The 22748-nt window shown below is 38.1% G+C and overlaps 1 protein-coding gene across 1 annotated transcript in view; it reads right to left on the minus strand.

The window, feature by feature from the left end:
* Nucleotides 1-357: 357 nt before the first annotated feature.
* Nucleotides 358-22748, minus strand: part of EFCAB11 (EF-hand calcium binding domain 11) — an 81074-nt gene continuing 58683 nt past the window's right edge. The window contains exon 5 of the mRNA XM_055812872.1: nucleotides 358-543. Within this exon, the coding sequence (XP_055668847.1) occupies nucleotides 423-543 (121 nt within the window). The 3' untranslated portion in view covers nucleotides 358-422. The remainder of the gene's footprint in view (nucleotides 544-22748) is intronic.

Genomic DNA, 22748 nt, shown 5'->3' on the forward strand with positions numbered 1-22748 from the left:
AATATGCTTGGAAAGGCATGGGGCTCCACAGCTGCTGGGTAGGACACTGGGTGCCAGCAGCACCCCAGCCAGGCTCTCCACTTCTCTTGTGAACAGCATGGACCACAAGGACACCCCGTGCTGTGCAATGCATGCTCTGTTTTGCCCTCAGCTCTGCTATGGAGATGTGCTCCCAGTTCTCAAATAAAGGCTTTTCCATTGTACTGTTTCTCACCTTGAATACTGTGTGATTTAGTATCAAAAGCCTATCTACCTATTGGTATCTCTAAAGCACTTATCTCTATGGTATGATATCTTAGCATTATACACAGAGTGAAATAATTAAGAGTAAGATTACCTATGGGCAGATTGTAACGATGCAAATATTTTCATTTATGCTACTATTTCTATAGGTAGTTTTGAAAGAAACAATGTGTACTTGCTCAGCTTCCTGTGAAAAGGTTTGTTACGTTTTTTGCATTTCCATTTTTCTGTTTCTCCTGAGTTTCTTCATTTTTCTCCTCCTGTACTTGGATTTCCTCTCTTGCTTCTTTCAGATTGCCCCTAAAAGAGATGAGAATAAAAAAGAGAACATTTTAAAAGAACATTTCCAAAAGGTTTTCTAATGAATGATTGTGCTGGCTAAAAGAATATGCATTGCATCTGCTGTTGCTTGACTCGGTATCTACTTTAATTTGTAGCAAAGCATAGGACTGGATAAGGCTAAATAAATACGAGATCTCTTTTGTTGTTTGAGCTTATATTGTCTAAGGTTTAGTTCCACCAGTTAATAAACAAACCTGGTTTTACTGCTGCTATTTCTGGTGACAAGATCAAACAAATGCCCAGATACAATTGGGTCTATTTAAAATAATGATTGGAAAATAGATGGTTATACCTAAATTCTGATATAAACCTGAGAAAACTATGAGTTCTCATCCTTAGACAAATGAGACATAAGACCCCCTCTTTGAGGGACAGCACTCAGAACAGAAAGGAGACTCAGACACAGTTATGCAAAAGGGACAATTCACTAAAATGATAAAAATCTAATTAGAAAAATGCTTAAATTATTTGAATTATTTGCAATGAGTTCCTGTTCCCATGCAGCTTATTTCATAAAAATATGAAGTGTCTTTCCTTCTATTTGTATGCTTTCTATAGACCTTAAGTGGAATTAATTTGCCCCTTAGAATCAGGTATAAATCCATCCTTTTACCATATCATTTAGTAATCCCCCCAAACCTGCCGGGGTTCTTAAAAGACCTTTACAAACCTTCAGCAGATTAATGAGTATCATGTAAACAACAGTTTACATATTGTTATTTACAACTGAGTAACAGCCAAAACTGCCAGCCACTTGCCTTCTCCAAGAAAAAAAATAATCACCAGTGAGACTGGGTGAAAAGAGGAAACTTGTAACTTACTCTGAATTCAACAAGAGCAAAAAAGGATTCTTAACAAATGATTGCACATCTTTATGTACATTGGCAGAAAAGTTTGCTGGGAAGCCTCCTCAGCTTGGGGGCACCAGACAGGGCCACAGGGAGGGCCCTGGGGGACATCAGGGGGCTGGCAGCAGGAAGCAGACCCAGAACTGTGGGGATCCAGGGAGCAGCAGGCTTCCCCAGGAGGCTGGGAGAGCTTCATGGGTTTGCTCAGCCTAAAAAGCCACTGAGAATGACAGGATGTGAAAGCCAGGCTTGAGGGAAAGATGTACCCTGTGGGGAGATGGGGGCAGGGGGGAGGCTGGTTTCCAAACCTTGTGCTCCATTTTTGGCTAGAAAGCTGAGTTTATCCATTGAAAAATGTTATCCTGGTTCAGTTTAATATTATAGCATATAAGTAAGATGAAGGTCTAAGGACTGGACAGTGCTGGTGTCTTTTCACATGCTCACTTCAAAGAAAGAGAGGGATGTGCTGGCTCAGTGTTCCATCATGGTTTCCAGCATTAGTTTCCAACATGCTACTCTGAATGGAGAGGAGAGACTCAGGCTTCTGGTGAACAGAAATGCAAAGCAGACACAACTGGATAAAATTTACTTTTCTTCTTTTTTTCTTCATACTTCATGTTGTTACATTCTTAATGTATGTAGCATTCTGGAACAATTCCGTCTTTAACAGAGGGAAATTTCAGATTCTCAGCCATTGATAAAAACCAAGGACAGGTCTCTGTCTTTGAGCAAGCATTATTCCTTTTGTAATCATGAAAAATGGTAAAGCATTTCCAGGGATCCAGAGATCAGCTCAGTCTATCAGAATTCTGCCCTATGAGTGAGATAAGGTACCACGTGCCACTTCCCAGGGCCCAGTAGCTAGATATGTTTGTAACTGGCAGCATCTTGGCAAATTCTGCTCAATGTCTTACGCAAAAAGTGGGTAGAAGAAGGTTTCTGAATAGCAGGTGCTTTCAGAAAGCTGGGGGCACAGGGGAGAGCAGTCCGTGGGTTTCCATCAGCTCAGCAGCACAACAAACAAGAGCAGCATCGCATCCGCCTCACGTCCATCTGGTTCCAGGGAGCAGTAGAGCACTATCAAGGCAGTCAGACATCTACCTCCTTCACCAAGCACCTCACTTTAAACAGCAAAATTTTCAAAATGCTGAGAAGCCTCAGCTCCCACTGAGATCGTTGAGGGTTGTAGCAGCTTAGCATGTGCAAAAGATTGGGGGATCTTAATCTCCACATTTAAATATCAACTTTGGTATCTAACTTCAGGTGTCCAACGCTTACAATAAGAGCCAAAGCAAATAAGCACGTCTGCTCCTGACTAGTACTTTTTGGAAAACTGAGCACATCAGAAAATAATCCTGGAAATCAAGGCTTCACATAAAGATTACTGGAAAAAAGCAATATTATTTTTTTTTCATTTAAGTATTTCTTAATGTATTTACTCATACAAATTAACAGTCATTTCTAACATAGGACCATGGGTGCAGAGCAAATAATAGAGTGGACCAGAGCTTTCTCCAGCATGTCTTTTCATAACCTCACTTCTGCTTCTGATTAGGTTGGAAGCACAGTGCTGGGATGGAGTAATGAACATCTACCCAGTAATTTATGTGACAAGAAACTGAGCAACTACTATTTCTGTGAACTTCTCAAGCTGTAAATGCATCAAACAGAAACAGAAAAACATAAATTCTGTTAATCAGAAGGTCTCATTTTTCTAGGTATGTCTACAGGCTTTATGGGAAAAAAAACCCTCCATAATTAACCTGTTGACAGAAAACCTGTAAGACCAAATGTTTACTCACTTGATAATGAATTACCATGGTGGCCTAAATTGTCTGAAAACATTAATGATTTTAGATGCCCTGTAATATGGGATCCTAAAATCTGAAAAAAGATGCCACACCTTCACCCAAACTTCAGACTTTTTACACAATGTTTTAAACTGGGAGTCCAAACTGTTGGACACCTGAAACAGCTCAGTATTTTTACCCAAATGTTAGCTGGTAGACTTGGAAATGGAGAAATGGGAGGTTCTTGGTGAGGAACATTACTCTGACAAGTCCACAACTAGATGCTGAAGTGCCATCTTCCAGATGTCCTACAGATATAGGACTTGATTTTACTTAACCAAAATTAGGATTAATACTACTAGGAGTTTAGGGAATTACTTTTCAAAAACTGGAGATAATGACTAACTTTGTGAACCTGCCAGCCATAAATTTATAAACTGATAAAATATATTTGAAGAAGGAAAACTCTGGTTCCTTAGTAACCAAAACTTCAGTGAAGTATAATTCCTACGTGTGTTTAAATTATCTGAAATATACTACATCAAAACCCTCAGCAGCAGCAAAGAGCAAGGTGCCTGTGCCCATTGAGTAGTACAAGTATAAAATTCAATTCTATTTTTTCACTTTGACTGCCAATTTTATGGCACTTCATTTAAGCCTGAATCTCCAAAGAATCAATTCAAATTAGCTTTATAATTTTCCCCAAAGAATCTGCTTTAAAATAAATTGAATAGGAACATAAGACTTACTAAATGAGAATAAAATTCAAGTGAACTTCTCTGAAGGAAAACCTCTTTTAATCAGAAGACAAATAAAGCTCAGGTGCAATAATATATGACAGCTCTAAAAATAGTTTGTCCTTGCTGGTGGTTTAACATTGGACAAACCACATCATGTAGTTTCATGCCATGTTACTGGGAATATGAGTTGTTATATAAGATTGTGTTTTAAGGCAGACACAAAAATACCTTTTATTCTTTTTTCAAAAACTGTCATTTCATCAAAACTTACTGATGATGTGGCAGAGCACCAGTGTTTTTTGACATGTTTTTGTACAGTTGTGGTTCAGAGGGAAATTCATGCAGTTTTCTACCACTGACAGTGGCATTATTTGTTGTGACTTCGGATGTTTTCTGACACAGGTGTTAAAGTTTATCCTCACTAAGCAGCACATAGGAAGTCAGGAGACTACCTATGACCAGGTAGCTTGACCACTGACAGTGGGCACGGGCTACTGGGGACAGAGCAAGGAGTTGGGAGAGTTGCAGCAGTCATCTGCCAATGTTTAGCCTTCTCCCCAGGGAGGAGGAGAAGAGCATGCCTGGCACTGGGCTGGAAACGAAGGTACAAGCGCATAGCTAGCAGTCAGTGGAGCTGTCAGGGAAAAGCTAAGGGTGCTCACATAACGTGGTATTGACAGATTTTGACCAACAATGGGGTGTTCAGCAGAGCACTGACCCCAGATGTCAACGGCCCTTCTGAGTCCTACCCCCATCATTAATTTTCACTATGGCTCCTTGGCAATTCATTTAGCTTTCCTTTGCAGTTCTGAATAGCAAATACTGAGAAGGTGCTAAGTTTAATTATCATATCACATATGCATAAAAATCACTTTACATTCTACTTATATGCAGCTACGTTCAAGGTGGAAAGCTGAGATTGAGATAATATTAATTCCAGCCACAGCTTCCAGCTGCCCTGGTGTCAGGTGTACCTGGTAATCTACCTAAAGAAGAACAATCAAGAGATGGGGATGTTCTCTTGTGGACTCCTGTGGCTCTTGCCCCATTATAGTCTTCAGAAATTTCACTTGAAATCCAGCTGAGGGAGGTGTTCCTGGTTGCCTCAGCACAGTGGCAGAAATCCAGGTCTCAGCTTGCTCAGCGCTAATCACAAGCATGTTAATAAAGTGTCAAAGGAAAAAAAAATAATCATGCTTTCACTTTGTCTGATGCCACACATTTATAGAGGTACCAATCACTCACTCGTGTGGTCACCTTATTTTCTCTGTAAAAGCAAGTGAAATCAACAAATCAGATTACTTCCAATTTATTTCTTAAAAAATGCAAGGAAGAGATAAAACAAGCAGTTGTCTGGCAATGGCTGAGGCGTCTCCATGGCTGAACCCAGCACCTCCTGCCCCTCGTTCTGTCCTTAACTGCTGTGTGGACTGTGAGAAGAGCTGTCCTTCAAGCCACTGACATACCAGTGATCTGAACATTTCCTACCACCATCCGCAGCACAATGGTTACGTATGGAAGACGGCATCTATATCCAACATGCTGCCAAGCCTTGGGAGCTTTCGGGAGGAGCTGATTCCCTCATTGATTCCCTCAATGGCAGCATTACTTCATGGGTCCTAAAAATGTGAAGATGGGGACTTGAACTTTTCTGCCATGGAGGAGGTCTGACGTTGCTTCAGGTGGCACGGCAGGACCGTGCGGCCACCCAGCGCTGTGCATGGTGACCAGTGCAGGAGACCTCCTCCATCCAGGGGGTGGACAAACCCTTGGGTCTGTCCCCATGGCAAGAAAGCCAAAATACCCCATCTATTCATGGAACTCAGTTTTGTGTCAGGAGAGACCGTACAACACCTCCCATGCATCCCTTCTGAACTCAAAGATGCCAACCCACGCCGTGGTGAGGCAGCAGGGACGGGGGCTCGTGATGGGCTGCAGGAGCTCCCTGAGTGGTGGGCAGGGTGGGCTGAGGCACAGGGGCAGCCCTAGCCATGGGCATCAGGCACCTCCCTGAGGACAAGGACTGGCCGAGGCTGGGATGGGACATGGGCCTGCAGGTGAGCCCAGCCTGACGGAGCCCATGGCCAGGCCTGGCTGTGGGGAGCTGGAGACTCGTCCTACTGCCAGGGCAGGGGCTGGTGGCCCCGGGGGGTGACGTGGGGCCCTGGGCCAGGTGGAGAGCCCTGTGGGAAGCCAGGCAGGAGCAGTCCAGCCTGTCAGCATCCTCAGGGACAAATTCTACTATTCTTATGTTCTACCTGCTTGTACAGATACAGTCCTGAAGAGCAAAAGCCCCTCTGCATATCTGATAACCTTCATCAATATTATTTCTGGTTTCTGCTTGAAAAAATACATTGCTAATATCCATATCAGCAATGTGATGCCCAAGATGCCCAACAGACAACAAACAACAGGAGTACAAATATTCCATAGGTGCAGTCAGAGAAGTCTTCATTCAGGACATCTCATTATTCACTTAATTATTAATTTTGTTTATTTACAGTAGAGACATTACACATAATATGGTGTAAATCCCTAGCATCCTCAAACACCAGATGCTGTTTTTTCTCTCCAGTCCCAAAAGGAAAAGCCAAAGCATCACTGTGAGAATTAACAAAAAACTCCAATTAAATTCCTTGCCAGAATGTTAATTTCCCAAAGATTAAAAGCAGCAAATTAATAATAAGCTTCTAGTCACCTCCCTTATCACTTTTGCACACATTTGAAATGACAATAATCTGTGTTTAAAATGGACATTATCAGGTAGACAAGCAAATTTTAAAACCGATTTAAGAAAACCAAATATATAATGCTTCACTGGTTTATCATCTCAAATATGGGTCAAAGGGAAGAACTGCTAAGGGCATTGCTCTTTTGAATGACAAGTTATGTACAAATGTTGGTATAAAGGCATGGGAGATGAGAAGTCTTCACGCAGAACACAGAGGACCACAGCAGGGTCTGGAAGGATCTCGGAGGTCACCCTTTCATCTCTCTGCCCCATGGCAGAATGGACTTATACCTAAGCTTTTCTTGGCAGGTGTATGTTCAGCCTGTTCTTAGAGCCTCCCTGTTAATGGGCATTTGACAACTGCTCCAGGCAATAGATCCCTGCCAGTCACTCCCTGATCATTAAAGAGTTTTTCCTTCTTTAAAGTAAATCTTACTTGCTGCAGTTTAATCACATTACTTTTTGTACTATCAATGGACAAGAAGAAAGGGATTTTTTTTTTCCTCATATCTGCAAGTTTTTTGCACATTTGAATGATGTTACCACGTCCTTGCTCAGTTTTCACTTCTTCTTGGGATTTTTTCCAATTATTCTGACACCACCCCCTGCTTTGGGGGGACAAGGGCAATGCCATACACACTTAAGTCAAAGGGAGTTTTGCCATTTACTGCAGTGGACACTGGCCTGAGACCCAGTCATCTCTGAACCCCGCTTTTCCCTGCCATTTCCTTTGTGCCAGGGTAGCCCTAGCAGTGTGTGATGAAAAGGGCTGAAGGCTTCACACTGCCACTCCATGCTCATAGTAAAAAATAAATATTTAAATCCCCAAACTGTCAGGTATTTCAGCCATATTTTCATTCCATTTAGAAAAATCATTATCAAATGCACATTTTTTAAAAGGTTTTGACAAGGCATTGCTCTTTTTTTATATCAGGGTCCTACAAAATCATGTGGGCTTATATTAAACACACTTCTACTTCATGTGTGGGACCAAATCAGCACTTTCATTATCAATGAGCAACACATCTTAAGTTGCAACCAGATGGCACTTGAGCAATTATGCACATATATTATCTCACACAGGGAAGAGAAACATCAAACATAGCTTGCCAATCTACTGTTGCCCACGTGTTTTTTATAATACCAGAAACTATTTCACAGAGGTGAAATATTTAGGTTTTCTGTTGATTCAGGAAGGATCATTAATTGGGGGTTGCAAAACATGCAAAAAATGCAGTATTCACATAGCTGAAGATAAGTAAAATCAGTCAGAAAACAGTGGAGTATGGTTGTCATCTCAGCAGGAAGAAAGATGAACTATCATACCCTGTTCTTAGAGGCACAGAGACCTTTAGACATGTTTGTGGAGTACTTTGCCTGCTGGGATCCTGTGCAAGGGTAGATGCTGCTGCAGTAAATATTCCTGAAATAGTGATCAAGGGCAGTTTCCAGCATTGAGGCTTTAAAAGTCATAAAAATACAAAGTTTAAGATAACCATAGCCCTATATTGCAGGTAAGTGAACATCACATGTATTTTGTAATATACAGTAACTTTGTAACTGTAGAGTTAGATTAACTGCTATGCTCTGAAATGTGACTATAAAATGATATCGTGGTGTTTTTTGTTTATTGGGCAGCAATGATTTTTGAATCAAATATAAGTTGCAAGTAAAAAGATGCTTCATGTAGTTGCAAATCTTCCAACAAAACTTTCAAAAGAAGTTGACATGTAACTAGATTACTGTTCTCATGCACTATCATCAGAATTCAAGATTCTGCCAACAAAATAAAGTCTTCACTGACACCTCTGATTCCACTGAGTATGGATGGGATATTAAAAAATGTTCAGGGGTATTTCTCTGCTGTGGAGCACAATATGGAGACATCTGCAGTTATCACTAGCTCAGATATTGAAAACAGCTTAACTTCAGCTACTTTTCACTAACATAAATTAGCTCATGCATATCTTTATGTCCCAAGTCAAGCCCTAAGGTATTCAGCCATGTGTTGTATGTAACCTCAGCGAGGCATACCACTAATTTTCACAGACACTTTTGAAAATCCCTCTTTTACCTCCACTGGTGCCTATGTAGTCCTGTCAGTGTTGGATTTGTGTTGGGTGAACTGGATTACAAACCAGCAGAAACAATTAATATTGCTACTGCAATCATGCCTGTGGAATAACAATATATCAAAAAAATTACATTAATATAACTGCTTTTGTATGAAAACCACAATTTCATTTGTTTGTGTATCTCCCTCAGTACTTTACATGCATTTCTAGTGTAATTTTCCAAGGTTTTCTCAGTTTTCCTGAGATGCTCTGGTCAGTCTGACGTGACACTGACAGGCTTGATCTAGTTTATTTCTGGACCCTTTTCAGCTCAATTCTTCAAAATGCTGTCCTTAGTAAGTCTCTGTCAGAATTTCTGCTATATAACCATCAGGGCTGTTTGAAGGCAGTATCAAATTTAAACTTTCTCTTTGTGCATAACAATTTTATCAACAAAAGTCTAGATTTTGTTTCGTGTAAACTGAATACACGTTGTTGGAAAGTAAATAGAAAAGAAAGTAGAAAGAAATTTGAAGTCATTCATGTTAGAACATGAAGATTCAGGCTACGTCTGGAAAACATCAAAATACAATCTGTTTAACATTTGTCTTGGCTTCAGATTCTCCTTCAGAAGAATTTTCAGGTAGACTTCCCAGGGATATATGCTCAAAGGGTCTTTGCGTTAATTGAGATTTTATCACCTGGAAATCTCCACTTTTTCATGTAACAACAGTATGTCATGTCCATAACCATTGTGTAACAGAAAGAGTGAAGAAAACCTCTAAAGTGAGAGATGGAAGATAGGTACTTCAATTATAGCCCTTCACTTGGGAAGATGTAATAATTCCTGGAATCCGAGGTACTCTGTACAACCTTTCAGAAAGCTCGCAACTTGAAACACATACAAAGTTACACAAAAATAACCATGCCTATGATCTTCATTTCTTCATTTTATACCATTTTAGGAATATAAATGGATGTTCAAAAGAGTATAAACTACATTTACACTCATTCTAACATCCCTTCACAGTGCGAGAATGACACAAAAAGCCCTATATATAAATAAGAATTGCAGATAATGCATGAGAAAATACAATACCCAGTCAATAAGAAATCACGGGATGGTATTATACCAGTCAACACATTTTTAAAAATCCGATCCTGTTAAATAAACTTGATATGATTTTTCTGTGAAATTACAAGTCTGGTGTATTAATGTTTTTCTGATATGACAGCCTCTCTGAGGCATTTGACTCAGTACTAAACAACATTTGGATTTTTAAATTACCGTATAAAACCAACACAGAATTCATTAAAGGGATTCAAGTTTCCAAAAATGCCCTCATTTATGAGTTTATAAGGAATCTTTTCTGAATTATTTTCTAGAAGACTCATTTTGTGATCTTTCTTTATTAGTGTGTTGTTCTTTAAAGGTTGTGTTAGTTTATAGATTAATGAAGACTTGCAAATAATCAAGTGGACAGATAATATTTTACCACATTTAAACACCTGAAGCAGTACACAAACCACATCGGGCACTTCTTTGTGAAATACAGGCATATGCCACCAGGAAAGAATAATTTTCTTCTTTTCAGCCCGAATAGCTAGAGGTTTTGAAGTAAAATATAACTGAAGGATTTTCCACCTCTTCTGTGTGCAAGTCCACCTTTGGATCCTTGCATCTTTGATACCAAGGTCTCTGTTAAGAACTATAACTTTGCTGAAAGCACAATAGAAGTCATTCAAGAGAAAGTAGGTGTAACGAAAAGCAAAGCTGCCACTGAAGAATTTCCTCTGTTGTCAGAAGGCTATGGAACACTACTAATTAGCAGTTAAAATCTTATCTCATTTGTATGCTTCCTAGAAAAAAGAAGCATGCTGTAAAAGAGCAGTGAGTAGCTTATCTATATAAAAGATCATAAATGTACTTAGAAAACCTTTGACTGTGTACATTTTCCTATGCCAGAGTCTAGGTTTTGTTTTTTCAATGATGCTTGGAAGGGCCCAAGCCATTTCAAGTTTAGCTTAGCTTGTGTTTAGCAGTTCTTGCAAGAGTAAATTATATTTTTTCCCTCATAAGTCTTTAAGACTAGCAGTGTGCCCTCCAGCTTTCTTAATCTGGTGACTGTGGATGCTGTGGCAGTATGAGGGAACTGAAGCGCAGGTAGCGTCCAAGCTTGTGTGCTCTTTCTAAACAGTATTTCCCATGGGCACAGTTGGATACAGGCTATTGAAAGAGATGGACCATGGACCTGACCCCACAGGGCATTTCTAACATTCTTATGATTTCAGTAGGACAAAGGTGCCTGAACTTCTTTATGTCCCTTGGTCTATGTACACCATTTCTAAATTTTTTTGTTCCATACTATAGTTAAAGAACTGCCACAGAGAACAGAGAACTGCAATGATGAATCACTGCAATGGAGAACCAGTACAAATCAGAAAGCTACAAATATTTTCTTTACAATCCTACTGGTTTTTTTGCCATGACTGGCTCTCAACCAGAGATCTAACATGATTTCTCACCCTTGACTTACAGTCCTCAGTTCTATATGATTAAAAATTGGACTTTTCCTGGTCTAAATTTTCATACATCATACCAATTTGCAGATTGTGACACCCTTCACAATTAGGAGTAAAATATTATAATCATGGCAACAATGTAATCAAAGTTTCTGACCAGTCTTTGACAAAGGCATCTAATAAGTTTCAGTATTTAATGATTTTTCAATAAATCTCTATGTCTCACTATTCTTAAGCTCTATTAAATTTAAGTGATTTTCTAAGTTTAGAAATCCACAGCTGTTCTCGTGCACCCCTGTGAACAGAGAAAATCTCTCTATGAAGTAGTCTCTGTCTGATCATAATACATGAAGGTTGTGGCACCGCATGAAGATTTGAATGCTGCTTGCCTGATAAGGCAGATCAAGCACGGGAGAGCACTGCAGAGGTTCTCAGCAGATGCTGAGGAGCGTGCCACTGTTTGGACCAGCACATCTGTGTCAGCACAGCAAAGTACAGGACCCAAACCTTGCTTCTAGGCAGCATTTTGCATGATACTGCCCTGCAGTGTATAAACACAACAGTGGCCAAGTCTGAATTTGAGGATCTACCTTATGTTTTCAGTGAACTGCAGGAGGGGCTGTCTATGATATGTTTCTGATTTTTAGAAGTCTTCTTTTTCCTATTTTTTCATATGAAATGTCCAATTTTAAAAATCTAAAAAAGCAGGCTGATTGTGTTATAAATTCCTGCAGGATTTTCAAATCTGTGTACTTAGTGCATGAACTACTAGGTTCAGTAGAAGCTAGCACACAGCTGCCTCAACCATTTTGCAGATTACAAGAGCCATCTCCTTATTTATTTAGGTGCTTAAATATTTCAGATAATCTGTCTTCTAATTTTTATTTCTAATTTTTATATATATATGTACATATATATGCATTTCTATTTGTGGTAGTGAAGTTATATAATGTATGAATGAAGATCATGGCAAAAATAAAGAGAAATCTAACTGCTTCCTAATGCAATTTCTCAGTTAACTATACATCCATTTCACTACTGAATCTTCAGATTATTATTATGAAAGCTATAGAACATAAAATGGGAAACATTATTATGCTGCTATATAAAGCCACAGTTATTTCTACAATTTCAGTAGTGAGCAGAGTTCTAGTCATCTCAAACAGACTGTAGTAGGACTGAAAAACACCCAGAGAAACAAGCAGATGTGATTCAAGACAGAATCACTTCTATAGTATGGGCCACAGTGGAAGGGAGCTATAAACCTCTGGCTGCTGGACACACAGAGCGTGCTAGGGAAGCATCACTTTTCTGTGTCTCTACTGCTATATGGCTAATCACTTCTGCCAACTGCTGGAGACCGGACTTTGGAAGAGGTGGATCTTAGGTCTGTTCCTGTAAAACAGTTACAATTATCTGGCATTTAGCTTAAGTTTCAGGATTCTGCTTTTCATCTTTTATGTTTTGAAATTCTATCTCTGTCCAGACGGGGCTTTTGGGCTCCATCATCTGCCCTATTCTGCAATTGTCCCTGTAGGTCGGACTACATGGCAGTATTAAAATCTCCAGCAAAATATGTTCATTGCACAAAGCTAACTATGAAAAAACCAAACAAAAATCCCCAAAACAATTAAACATATTAATGCAGATCAAGAGCCTCTCAGAAAAAAGAAAGCTTAAAACATGTTGCTAATAAAGTTGCTAGCTTATCAGACAGTGACCTGGTTTCCAAATGGGGACTTGGAAAATCTAGGATGCTTGGGGTCCTTCTTCAGGGCTGCTGTCTTTGGGCACAGCATATTGGTTCTTGGAATAGGGCTTTCCTCTTCCAAAATAATACTGTCAAAAGTCTGAATTTCATGTAATTAATCTTCTGAGGCCTTTTGAGACAGTTAAATGTGCCTGTGTGCTGCTTTCCCAACAGAGTGGGTAAGTAGAACTTCAAATGACTTGTTTTTTGCACTCTTTTATCACTGGAATTTCATATTACTGACTCTCAAGGTTGCCCTTAGCCAGAAATAGGAACACTAACAAATATATGACACTTACAAAATTAGTACAATGTTTGACTATGACTTGATTCCATAACATCTGTTACATCTCAATATGTCACTGAATATTTCACAATTATTTAACATCTATCACAGCTTTCTTCTCCAAGAAAGATTAAGTATTTCAAAATTCTTTCTAGCGTAAATGTTCTGCAGCTACTAGGGTTTTCTCAGCAGACCACTCTCAGGTTACAGCAACTCATCCTAAGATGAGATGTACTACTATAGGTGTCTTATTCTTCATAACTAGTTTGTAAGCCATCTTTATCTACATTCTTCAATATTTTCTTGTATTTGGTAAAGTCAATGGTAAAAGAAATAAAATGTTCACATTGCATATTAAATTTATTTAAATTAGAATGACTAACAGAATTATATATCTAAATGCAAACTTGACTAGTGTGCATAGAAATACTCCTCCTTGGTGTCAGTGAGAGATTTCATCCGACTAAGGCTGAGATTTTCACCATAGCATAAGTATCAAAGCAATTCTAAACACCACACTCCCTGGATAACTCTACATTAGCAAATACTTCACTGCAAAAGCAGTAGGTATTACGATGCCATTGGTGCTCAGTCACTAGATGAAATATTCTCACCACACATTTTGTTTGAAGTTCTCTGAACAGAAGCTATGCCACAGAACTGTGCCTTTCTGGTCCACAGGATCCTCCACCCTAGGAAACTCCATGCCATCCTTTTGTCTGTCTCATGCAAAGACGGTAGCATGTCACTGCCCTGTCTGCTTATGGTCTCAAATTTAAAAACAGCTTTATTTCTGTTCATGCTTATTTCTGGCTAACACCATGATACTGTTTGCCAAACTCTGTTGCTACTCTAAGTTTGATCAACATCCAAAGGTCTCATTGAAAGGACTAATGAAGGCCTGGAGCCATACAAACAAATCCAAGAGGACACTGCGGTGGCAGTGAGACTGGCTTTTCCTTGAAAAGAAAAATCAGATGTGGAGAATGGGATGCCTTGCTGCTGTGACAGTTTTGCTGATGGTCAGATAGACTGCTTGGTATATGCTGGAGGACTTTGAGACCTTCATGGTGGTACAAACTAGTCATCATTCAGACACATGTCTCCTTAGGTACTGAAGCACATTTCATGTGTACCCAGAGTGGTCTTCTAGTTTATCTTTCTCCAAATTGATTCTTGATTTGCATGCACCATAATGGCTCTGCAAGCTGAACCAATACACAGAAAGTGAAAAAGATCAGGGGATTCACTTCAGAACCACACTACGTTTTGAGCCAAAATGTTAATGCATGTGCAACCTCCAGGCTTTTTAAAAATTCATCACTGATTTTTTATTTCTTGCAAATAAGAGGCTCAGATCTGGATCCTTTAATAACTATGATGAAAATCCCACTTGTTATTCTTGTTTCTTATAGACAATGGTGCACTGTATTTTCTCAAATTTTTACCGGCAATCTCTACACAAAAAGTTATACCAACAGGTCGGAATCATTTTTACATTTGGGCAGCCTTCCCGAAGAACATGCTAAGGAATCAAAGCAGGGATGCAGCTGTAATTCATCCTAATTTTAAGACTGCATTTCATTGCCAGATGTCCTGGTTTCATCTGGGATAGAGTTGATTTTCTTCTTAGTAGCTGGTGCAGTGCTGTGTTTTGGATTTGGCGTGACAACAATGTTGATAGCACACTGATGGTTTTAGTTGTTGCTAGGCAGTATTTATACTAAGCCAAGGACTTTCGGGTTTCTTGGGCCCTGCCAGCAAGAGGGCTGGGAGGGGCATGGGAAAATGGGAGGGGACACAGCCAGGACAACTGACCTGAACTAGCCAAAAGGATATTCCATACCATATGATGTCATGCTGAGTATATATAAGCTGGGGGAAGAAGGAGGGAGGGACATTCAGCGTTATGTCATTTGTCTTCCCAAGTAACCAGGTACGCATGATGGAGCCCTGCTTTCTGGAGATGGCTGAACACCTGCCTGCCCATGTGAAGAAATGAGTGAACTCTTAGTTTTGATTTGCTTGCATGCGTGGCTTTTGCTTTACTTATTAAATTGTTCTTATCTCAGCCCTCGAGTTTTACATTCCTTTTGGATTCTCCTCCCCATCCCTCTGGGTGAGCAGGGAGTCAGCGAGTGGCTGTGTGGTACTTAGTTACCGGCTGGGGTTAAACCACAACACCAGAGGAATGTAAAAATGGTACATTACAGTAAATGAGAGTCATGCCAAAGCTTTTCTTTGAACTATGACATTTTGTGTGTCAGCTGGTTACTGGGTTTGACTTGTCAGCCACCACCCGCTCAGCTGATTAAAGAAAGAAGACACAGCAACACTGTCACAAACCTAATGTACTATCTTTACATGAAGTTTTAATTTGGGAACCTTTTAAGGATATATTGCATATTCTATGATGTATTGCACGTAATTTTTTTATTATTCTGATTACTGAATAAAGAGATGATATTATTTCCCTCATTATTTGATACATGAGGTAAAAAAGTAAACAAAATATTTCAATGAGGACAATCTTGATATTGGGCTTAGTTGTCTGAAATCTTCTTTAGTCAAAGCTCTCTGAGATTTCAGCATGCTGCACTGTGCAGTCTACCAGGAATATTATGCTTCTCAAAGACCATCGTTCAACAACTGTTCATTCAATGGATAAAACAATAGAATCATAGAATGGTTTGGGTTGGAACAGACCTTTAAAGGTCAACTAGTCCAATCCCCCTGCCATGGGCAGGGACACCTTCCACTAGACCAGGTTGCTCAAAGCCCCATCCAGCCTGGCCTTGAACACTGCCAGGGATGGGGCATCCACAGCTGCTCTGGGCAATTTGTCCAACCTAAATCTACCCTCTTTCTGTTTAAAACCGTTCTCTTGTCCTGTCACTACAGACCTTGGTAAAAATTCTAAATCATCCACATTCTTTGGAAATCACAGATTACTGGCTTTCAACAGCCAAACTGAATTACAGAAGCCCCAGGGGAACAAAACAAATATAGTTTGATAGTAATTATGGTTATATAATCTATCTGTTTGCTATAAAATGGTAGCAATAAGCTTGTGTATAAAGAATCCATTTGCAAATAATTTAGACAGATGATTCCTCACTTGAAAACTTGAGAGAAGTAAATAATCTTTTTATGGATATTTTTAACAAGGAAATCCTACTTGTTAAGTAACTGAGGTATAAGAAAACCACAAATTGTCTACATTATAAGAAAGCAAATGTGCTCATAAACTTGGAAAAGACAGTATGATATTCGGTAAGTAAATTCTGAAGATCCCCCTCTGTGCTGTTCCATAGGTACATGAATAATTATTTGTTAAAGAGCTATGACTTCAGCTACTGTAACTCACTTTTTCCAGTGCTGGAGGTTCAGCCACAATTCATTTCCCAGGGTTGTACCAACAAATGAAACTTATCTGGGCTCTTATCATTCATATAATTAATGTCCTTACAGGCTTCGAAATGTTGCAGATAAGAATGTAACCTGCTAATGAGTGTACAGACTCATTTTATGTCACTCTAGACTTAACATGAGTTGTCAGAGTTGCAGTTTGTAAGCTAAGGCTGATCATAGCTCTTAGCTCTGCTGATCCTTTCATGCTGACCTTTCATGTTGAGCTGTTACATCAGCAATAGAAAACACACAAAAATAAAAAGCATGTGGTCTCTTTCATCTGATAGCTGGGTAGCGATTACTTTTAGTATTTCCCAAGCCATTACTGAGAATAGGCCACCACCTAACCCACCTAATAAATGTCATTCCTAATTTTATCAATTTGTAGTGATAGCTGAAGTGTTTCTGCAGTTTGCTAGCCAAAACCCAGATAAGCACTAGCTAGTAATTAATTTTTATTCAACTACTCAGTAGAAAGAGTGTCACCAGGGCCTACTCAGTTCCACTCCGCTGTGGTCATCTGCAGTTTCTTTCTGTCAGTCCCCACGGGAGGAGAAATGAGAACACTTACAATCCTTTAATACCATTCTGTTCTTTTATAAAAAAAAAAATTCCAGCATGGTAGAATAATTTCATTGGCCTCTCCTGGAGTTTCTATTCTCAGTAATTCAAGTTCATAGAAACTTTTCAAGTCCTTGAGAAAATTAGGATTGACAGCATATGGAAATAAAGGAGACAGAGAGCACTTTCCTCTCCAGAGTTCCTTGCCATACATACAAGACATACATATTTCTTAAAATGAAAAGCACCCAAAGACATTTCTGTCTGTTATAGTATTTAACAGAAGACTACCCTTGCACAATATAGCAGATATATTGTCAGATGTTTAGTCAACAAACCACAGCTGGACTAGAAATATAAACAAGAGGCCATAGATTTTTCAGTGCTCTTTATTAACTAAATATTTTTTTAAATAGGTAAAATAATACATAATAATAAAATAATATAGTATAATAAAATAATACTGCATAGATTCAGTGTTTAGGAAGGATACAGGGTCTAGGCACCATAAAACCTGAAGTCTACTGACAAAAAAATACAACATAAGTAATACCACAGCAAACTGTCATACATTTTTTCATTAATGTGTCTAGATGTCGTAGCAACTGTCCTTGTGGGATAATAATTCAATGTCCTGCATCTCAGAAGAGGCTGTGATGATATTGCTAATTAACATCCATGGTGATGATTCTCTTATGGAAACATTCATCTATTGGGAATTGGTATTTCTAAGGCAAAACCTCCAATCTACTACCATGTCTTGCCATCACCTTTCAAAGTTAATTTGCTCCCACTGATTAGCACATAAAGCATGCTATTTGAGTTAACAGCTCATTTAATCTAATGGATATCTGATTCTTAAATACAGAATCAGATATATCTACTGATATATTCACCGTCTGCAACTCCCTCCCATCATTTATATACATCATCTGTCTTGGAATTAAAAATAAGAAAGATTTCACTTTGCCTGTACCTAGTGAGATACATAGATGATGGGAACAGAAAACATAGACATCATTTTATAAATACATCACCTGTAAACTGTACTCTGGAATGCCTCACTAAAACTTGAAAGAAACTGGAGACTCTCTTGACTTTAGAGTAGAATTGATACTTTCTTCCTCTCACTGATCATTATTATTTGTTACTTTATTTACACCAGTATTAAGTACGTGCTACCGTCTGTAAGCTCACTTGAGGAGGGAACTGCTTCTAGACAGTTTCAAAAGAAATATCTAATCTGCGCAATTTAGCAACTGCCAGGTAAACAGAAATGAAGCAATAGAGTGGACCATAGGATCAGAGACAGTGCCCATAATGAAATCTCTATTATCTGTTACTATTAATATGAACACACAAAGGCAGTAGGAAGTAAGTGATCACAGATAAAATAAATTGAATAAGAAAGATTTATCTCACTGTAGCACAGCCTGGATGGATGTATATAAAGTTACAGCAGGCAAGAACACCTCCCAGTTACTGGATAAGAGAGAGAGAAAGAAGGGAAGATAGCTTTGCAGACAATGACAGATACTACCTTATACTTCCCCTCAACGCTTGGGTAATTCTCTGATGTTGCTGAAGTATATATATACAAATTCTTCCCTAAAGTCAGCTGAAGGTTTGAATACATAGAATTTTCAGCCTGCAAGACTGAGGTCCATGATGTACACTTCAAAGATTTATTCTTATCTCCATTTAAAAAATTGTTTTTTAAAAATAATCTAAGTATTTATGCTTACTTTACTTCCTTACATACACAGTTCTTGATAATTGTTCAGAATTAAATAATGTAGCTAATTAATCAATACATGTGAAATGAAAAATAATGTGTAATATATAAAAAAGAACAATATCTGAAAGCAAAACAATAAAGGAACAACAAACATACTACTGATTTCTAAAAAACAGGCATTATCAGCCATAAATTTAATCAGTTTTATACATGTGAGATATTTTGGTTTGTCAACAAAGGGCTGTTGGAAAAACTGAACAAATACATTTCACAGTAACTGGAAATCAGAGTTGCTCCTTTTTCATACGTTAAGTCAAAAAGGAAAATTAGAGTTGCAGTTCCTAACTAGGGTGATTGGGAATCAATTGAGATTTCAAATATTTTAAGTATTCTACACACACAAACACATGTAAATTAATACACCCAACTTGTCAACAGTAAAGCTTCAAAGGCTGTTCTTCAGAGCTACACTTCTAGCCAAAGTTCTTGAAATGCTGGCTGAAACAAATGAAGTTTCATTGATTTTTAAATATCTTGAGATCTGAAGTTTTCACTTTGTCTTTTCACCAGAGAATATTCTTTAGGCCAAGTACACTGGTGATACTTCATCTTGTCCGTACTACATTGCAGATTCAAACTCTTTGAAGTTGATGCAGCCGTCAGAATCCTGATAGACTCCTTTGTAGGAGAAAAGTGATTTGGTATTTAAAACCCAAAAGACATTGTGTAAAACAGACGTTATACTTAGCTGTAGATATCCAACGCCAATATTGTTTTTGTAAAGCTCAAGAGTCCTATCCCTGGAATTCTATACAAAAAATTAATGAACTAAAAAATGCTTTTTGTGTAGTACACCTATATGAGTATCTCAAAACTATTTAAAAAGAAAAACAAGTATTGCTATGTGTATCCAGCAGGAGGTAAAAGTTCATTACAATATAACTTCTGCAAATTTAGCACTTTCAGCACAGATTTAGTTCTTACACCTCATCGAGATCCTCAAAGTTCCATAACATGACATGCAACCCAAGACTTCTAGGTCTGAAGATACTGCAAACTTACATTTAAAATTTCTCAAATTGCTCCATGGCCTTCCACATGCTAAAAGCAACTTATTTTGAAACAAAGACCATGTTAACAGAAGAACTACTCCTTGTGGTTGTAAGGAAAAAAAAGCAAATTTGTATGTTAGTATATGCTAAAGTGGATATTCCAATAGTAAAAAAAAAGTCTCTGAAAAGTAAGAGCTGTTAATATTTATTTCCATGATATAAGCTGATAGAAGATGGCAATTCAATTAATGCCATTAACATACACAGCTAAGTTTTATCAAATACACTTTGCAAAATTATTTGATGCAGTTACAAATTAGGCTGACAAAATAGTATTCTGTAAACTATTTGTCTACTGCCTAGGCTTCTTACTAGAAATATGACACTTATACAAAAGTTAAAAGTAAAAAACCTGCTTAATTGCTGGATCTCAACATTTGCTCATCATCTAGGAAAATCTGTGACTGGTTTACACCAATGCACATTTCACAATTTTATTCATAATCTGGAATAAAATTTATGATTATTACTGATAAAATTTACAGATGACACAAAGATTGCTAGAATTATAGTGCTGCAAACTTTGCCATCACCATTAGTGTTCAATGGTAACATTCCTACCACCTTGCAGCATGCAAAATGGGATGTATTTTCTACATAGATAAAATTGAAAATTCCAAAATAATCCATGCTGTTTAGCAGTGACACATTTTATCATCATTTGAATGGCTTGGACATTTCAAAGAGGTTCTATACCCTTAAAAAATTCAGTTTTAGAGAAAGCCTCACAAAAGGGATAGGATGTCCGGTTTGACACTTATTCTAAACACAGTCTTGAGAAAAGTGTGGTAAAGGTAAAAGAAAATAATTTATTTACAACATCTTCAAATACAGAAACACAGTTACAAAGGTTACAAAGACAAGAGAAAACAGAAAACTGCTTGCATCTGCCTCTTTTTACCTCACGTGCAAGCAGTTTCTCTAGATTATCCAGCTTTCAAGACATCAATGACTATCAAATCATGGGACTAAAGAAAGATTTCTTCTGAAAAACGCACAACATCTTTAATTTTGTCTTCACAGAAGAGGGTCTCAATTTGGAATATATGCTTCCCCTTTCCTTGAAGAAGTACTATTTGGATTAAAATGTTATTAGTCCCCTCTTCAATAAAAATTATTAAACTTTGTCCTTTTCAAGAATCCTTCAAACTACCAACTTCCCACCTGTTTGAAACTTTTAACATCATTTGGTAAGATTCCTCTTATCTCTTGGCAGTAAACAATCTGTACCAGTGCATAACTTTTCTATCGATGAACTATTAACCTCTTGTGAGGTAGGCTTGGTCAGACAGAATTCAAGCCTTGTGGTGCAATGATGAACCTTACAGGGCCATAAATGTATGAAATGATGCTATTGTTATGGAAATATTTAAATGAAATTAATTCCTTCAGCTCATTGTTGGCTCTAGATTAAGACAAAGTCATGACGATATTCTATTGCTTTTCAAATAAGGACAAGTTTGAGATGATGATCACCCTTAATCAAGTCCTTGGGGACAACATGATAGCTGGAGATGGACAAGTCATGCAGTTTCTTTGTGAAAGGAAACCTTTCAAACACCACATGTATAACACAAAGATATGCAAACTTATTCACCAGTGAAGGATGAAAAAATGCAGGTCATAATTACAAAATGGAGATGCTGTCCTGGAAAGCAGTGACTGAAAAGGACTGAGGAGTCATAGAAAGTAATCAAATGAAGATTATCTCCTACTGTGATGCTTTACATAAGAGGGTGAATATGATCCTTGAATGTATAAGCAGGATAATACCTAAAACAAATACAAGACTGATTTTATTTCAGAATGCAGCGTTAGGAAAATTATGAGGGAAATACTGTGTCTACTTTCTGGTGCCCACACTTCAAAAAGGATACTGAGGAACTTAAAAGAATTGAGAAAATAGCTACAGTAATTACATGAGTTCTGGAAAACATGCCTCATAACAAGACATTAAAATACTCTGTTCAAAAAAAGCTTGGAGAACTGATCCAATCAAATCAAGACCATATAAGTATATCTCTAGGGAAAATATTTTAGATAGTAAATATCTTTTTAAGATTACAAGGAAAAACATGATGATAGGTTGAAGGTGAAGTCAAAGCTAGAAAAATTTCTAACTTAAGTAAGGTGCGGGGTTTTTTTGGGGTTTTTTTGTTTTTTTTTTTTTAAATAAGGTTGTTGAGCTATTGAGGTAACATATCCAGGGATATGGGAAGTGATACTACCTTGGTTTACCTTCCCTTGGTGTATTCTCTGTATGTTCAGGAGTTTCCTAAACCACACACATATGTCTGCATGTAATTATTCATGATGTATATTTATTACACAGATTTGTCTAACAGCCTTTTGAACCAATGTGAAGTCCATGGCTAAAACACCTGCTCTGTGATTAAGTACCGCCTCTTATTTGTTTTGAACCTGCAAGTCATTTAATACTCCTGATAATTTAAGTACCCTTCTCAGAGACTCTATGTATCAAAGGGTACATAAAAGGGATCTGCATAAAAAGGGTGCATAAAAGGATCAACCACTGAAGCATTTTTAACAAAAAGCCTATTTTAATGACAGTAATAATCATTATAACCTGTGCTACTTGCAAGTAAATTAGTTCATTCA

Source organism: Falco peregrinus, chromosome 1 (genome assembly GCF_023634155.1).
Source record: "Falco peregrinus isolate bFalPer1 chromosome 1, bFalPer1.pri, whole genome shotgun sequence".
In the NCBI taxonomy this organism is placed as follows: Eukaryota; Metazoa; Chordata; class Aves; order Falconiformes; family Falconidae; genus Falco; species Falco peregrinus.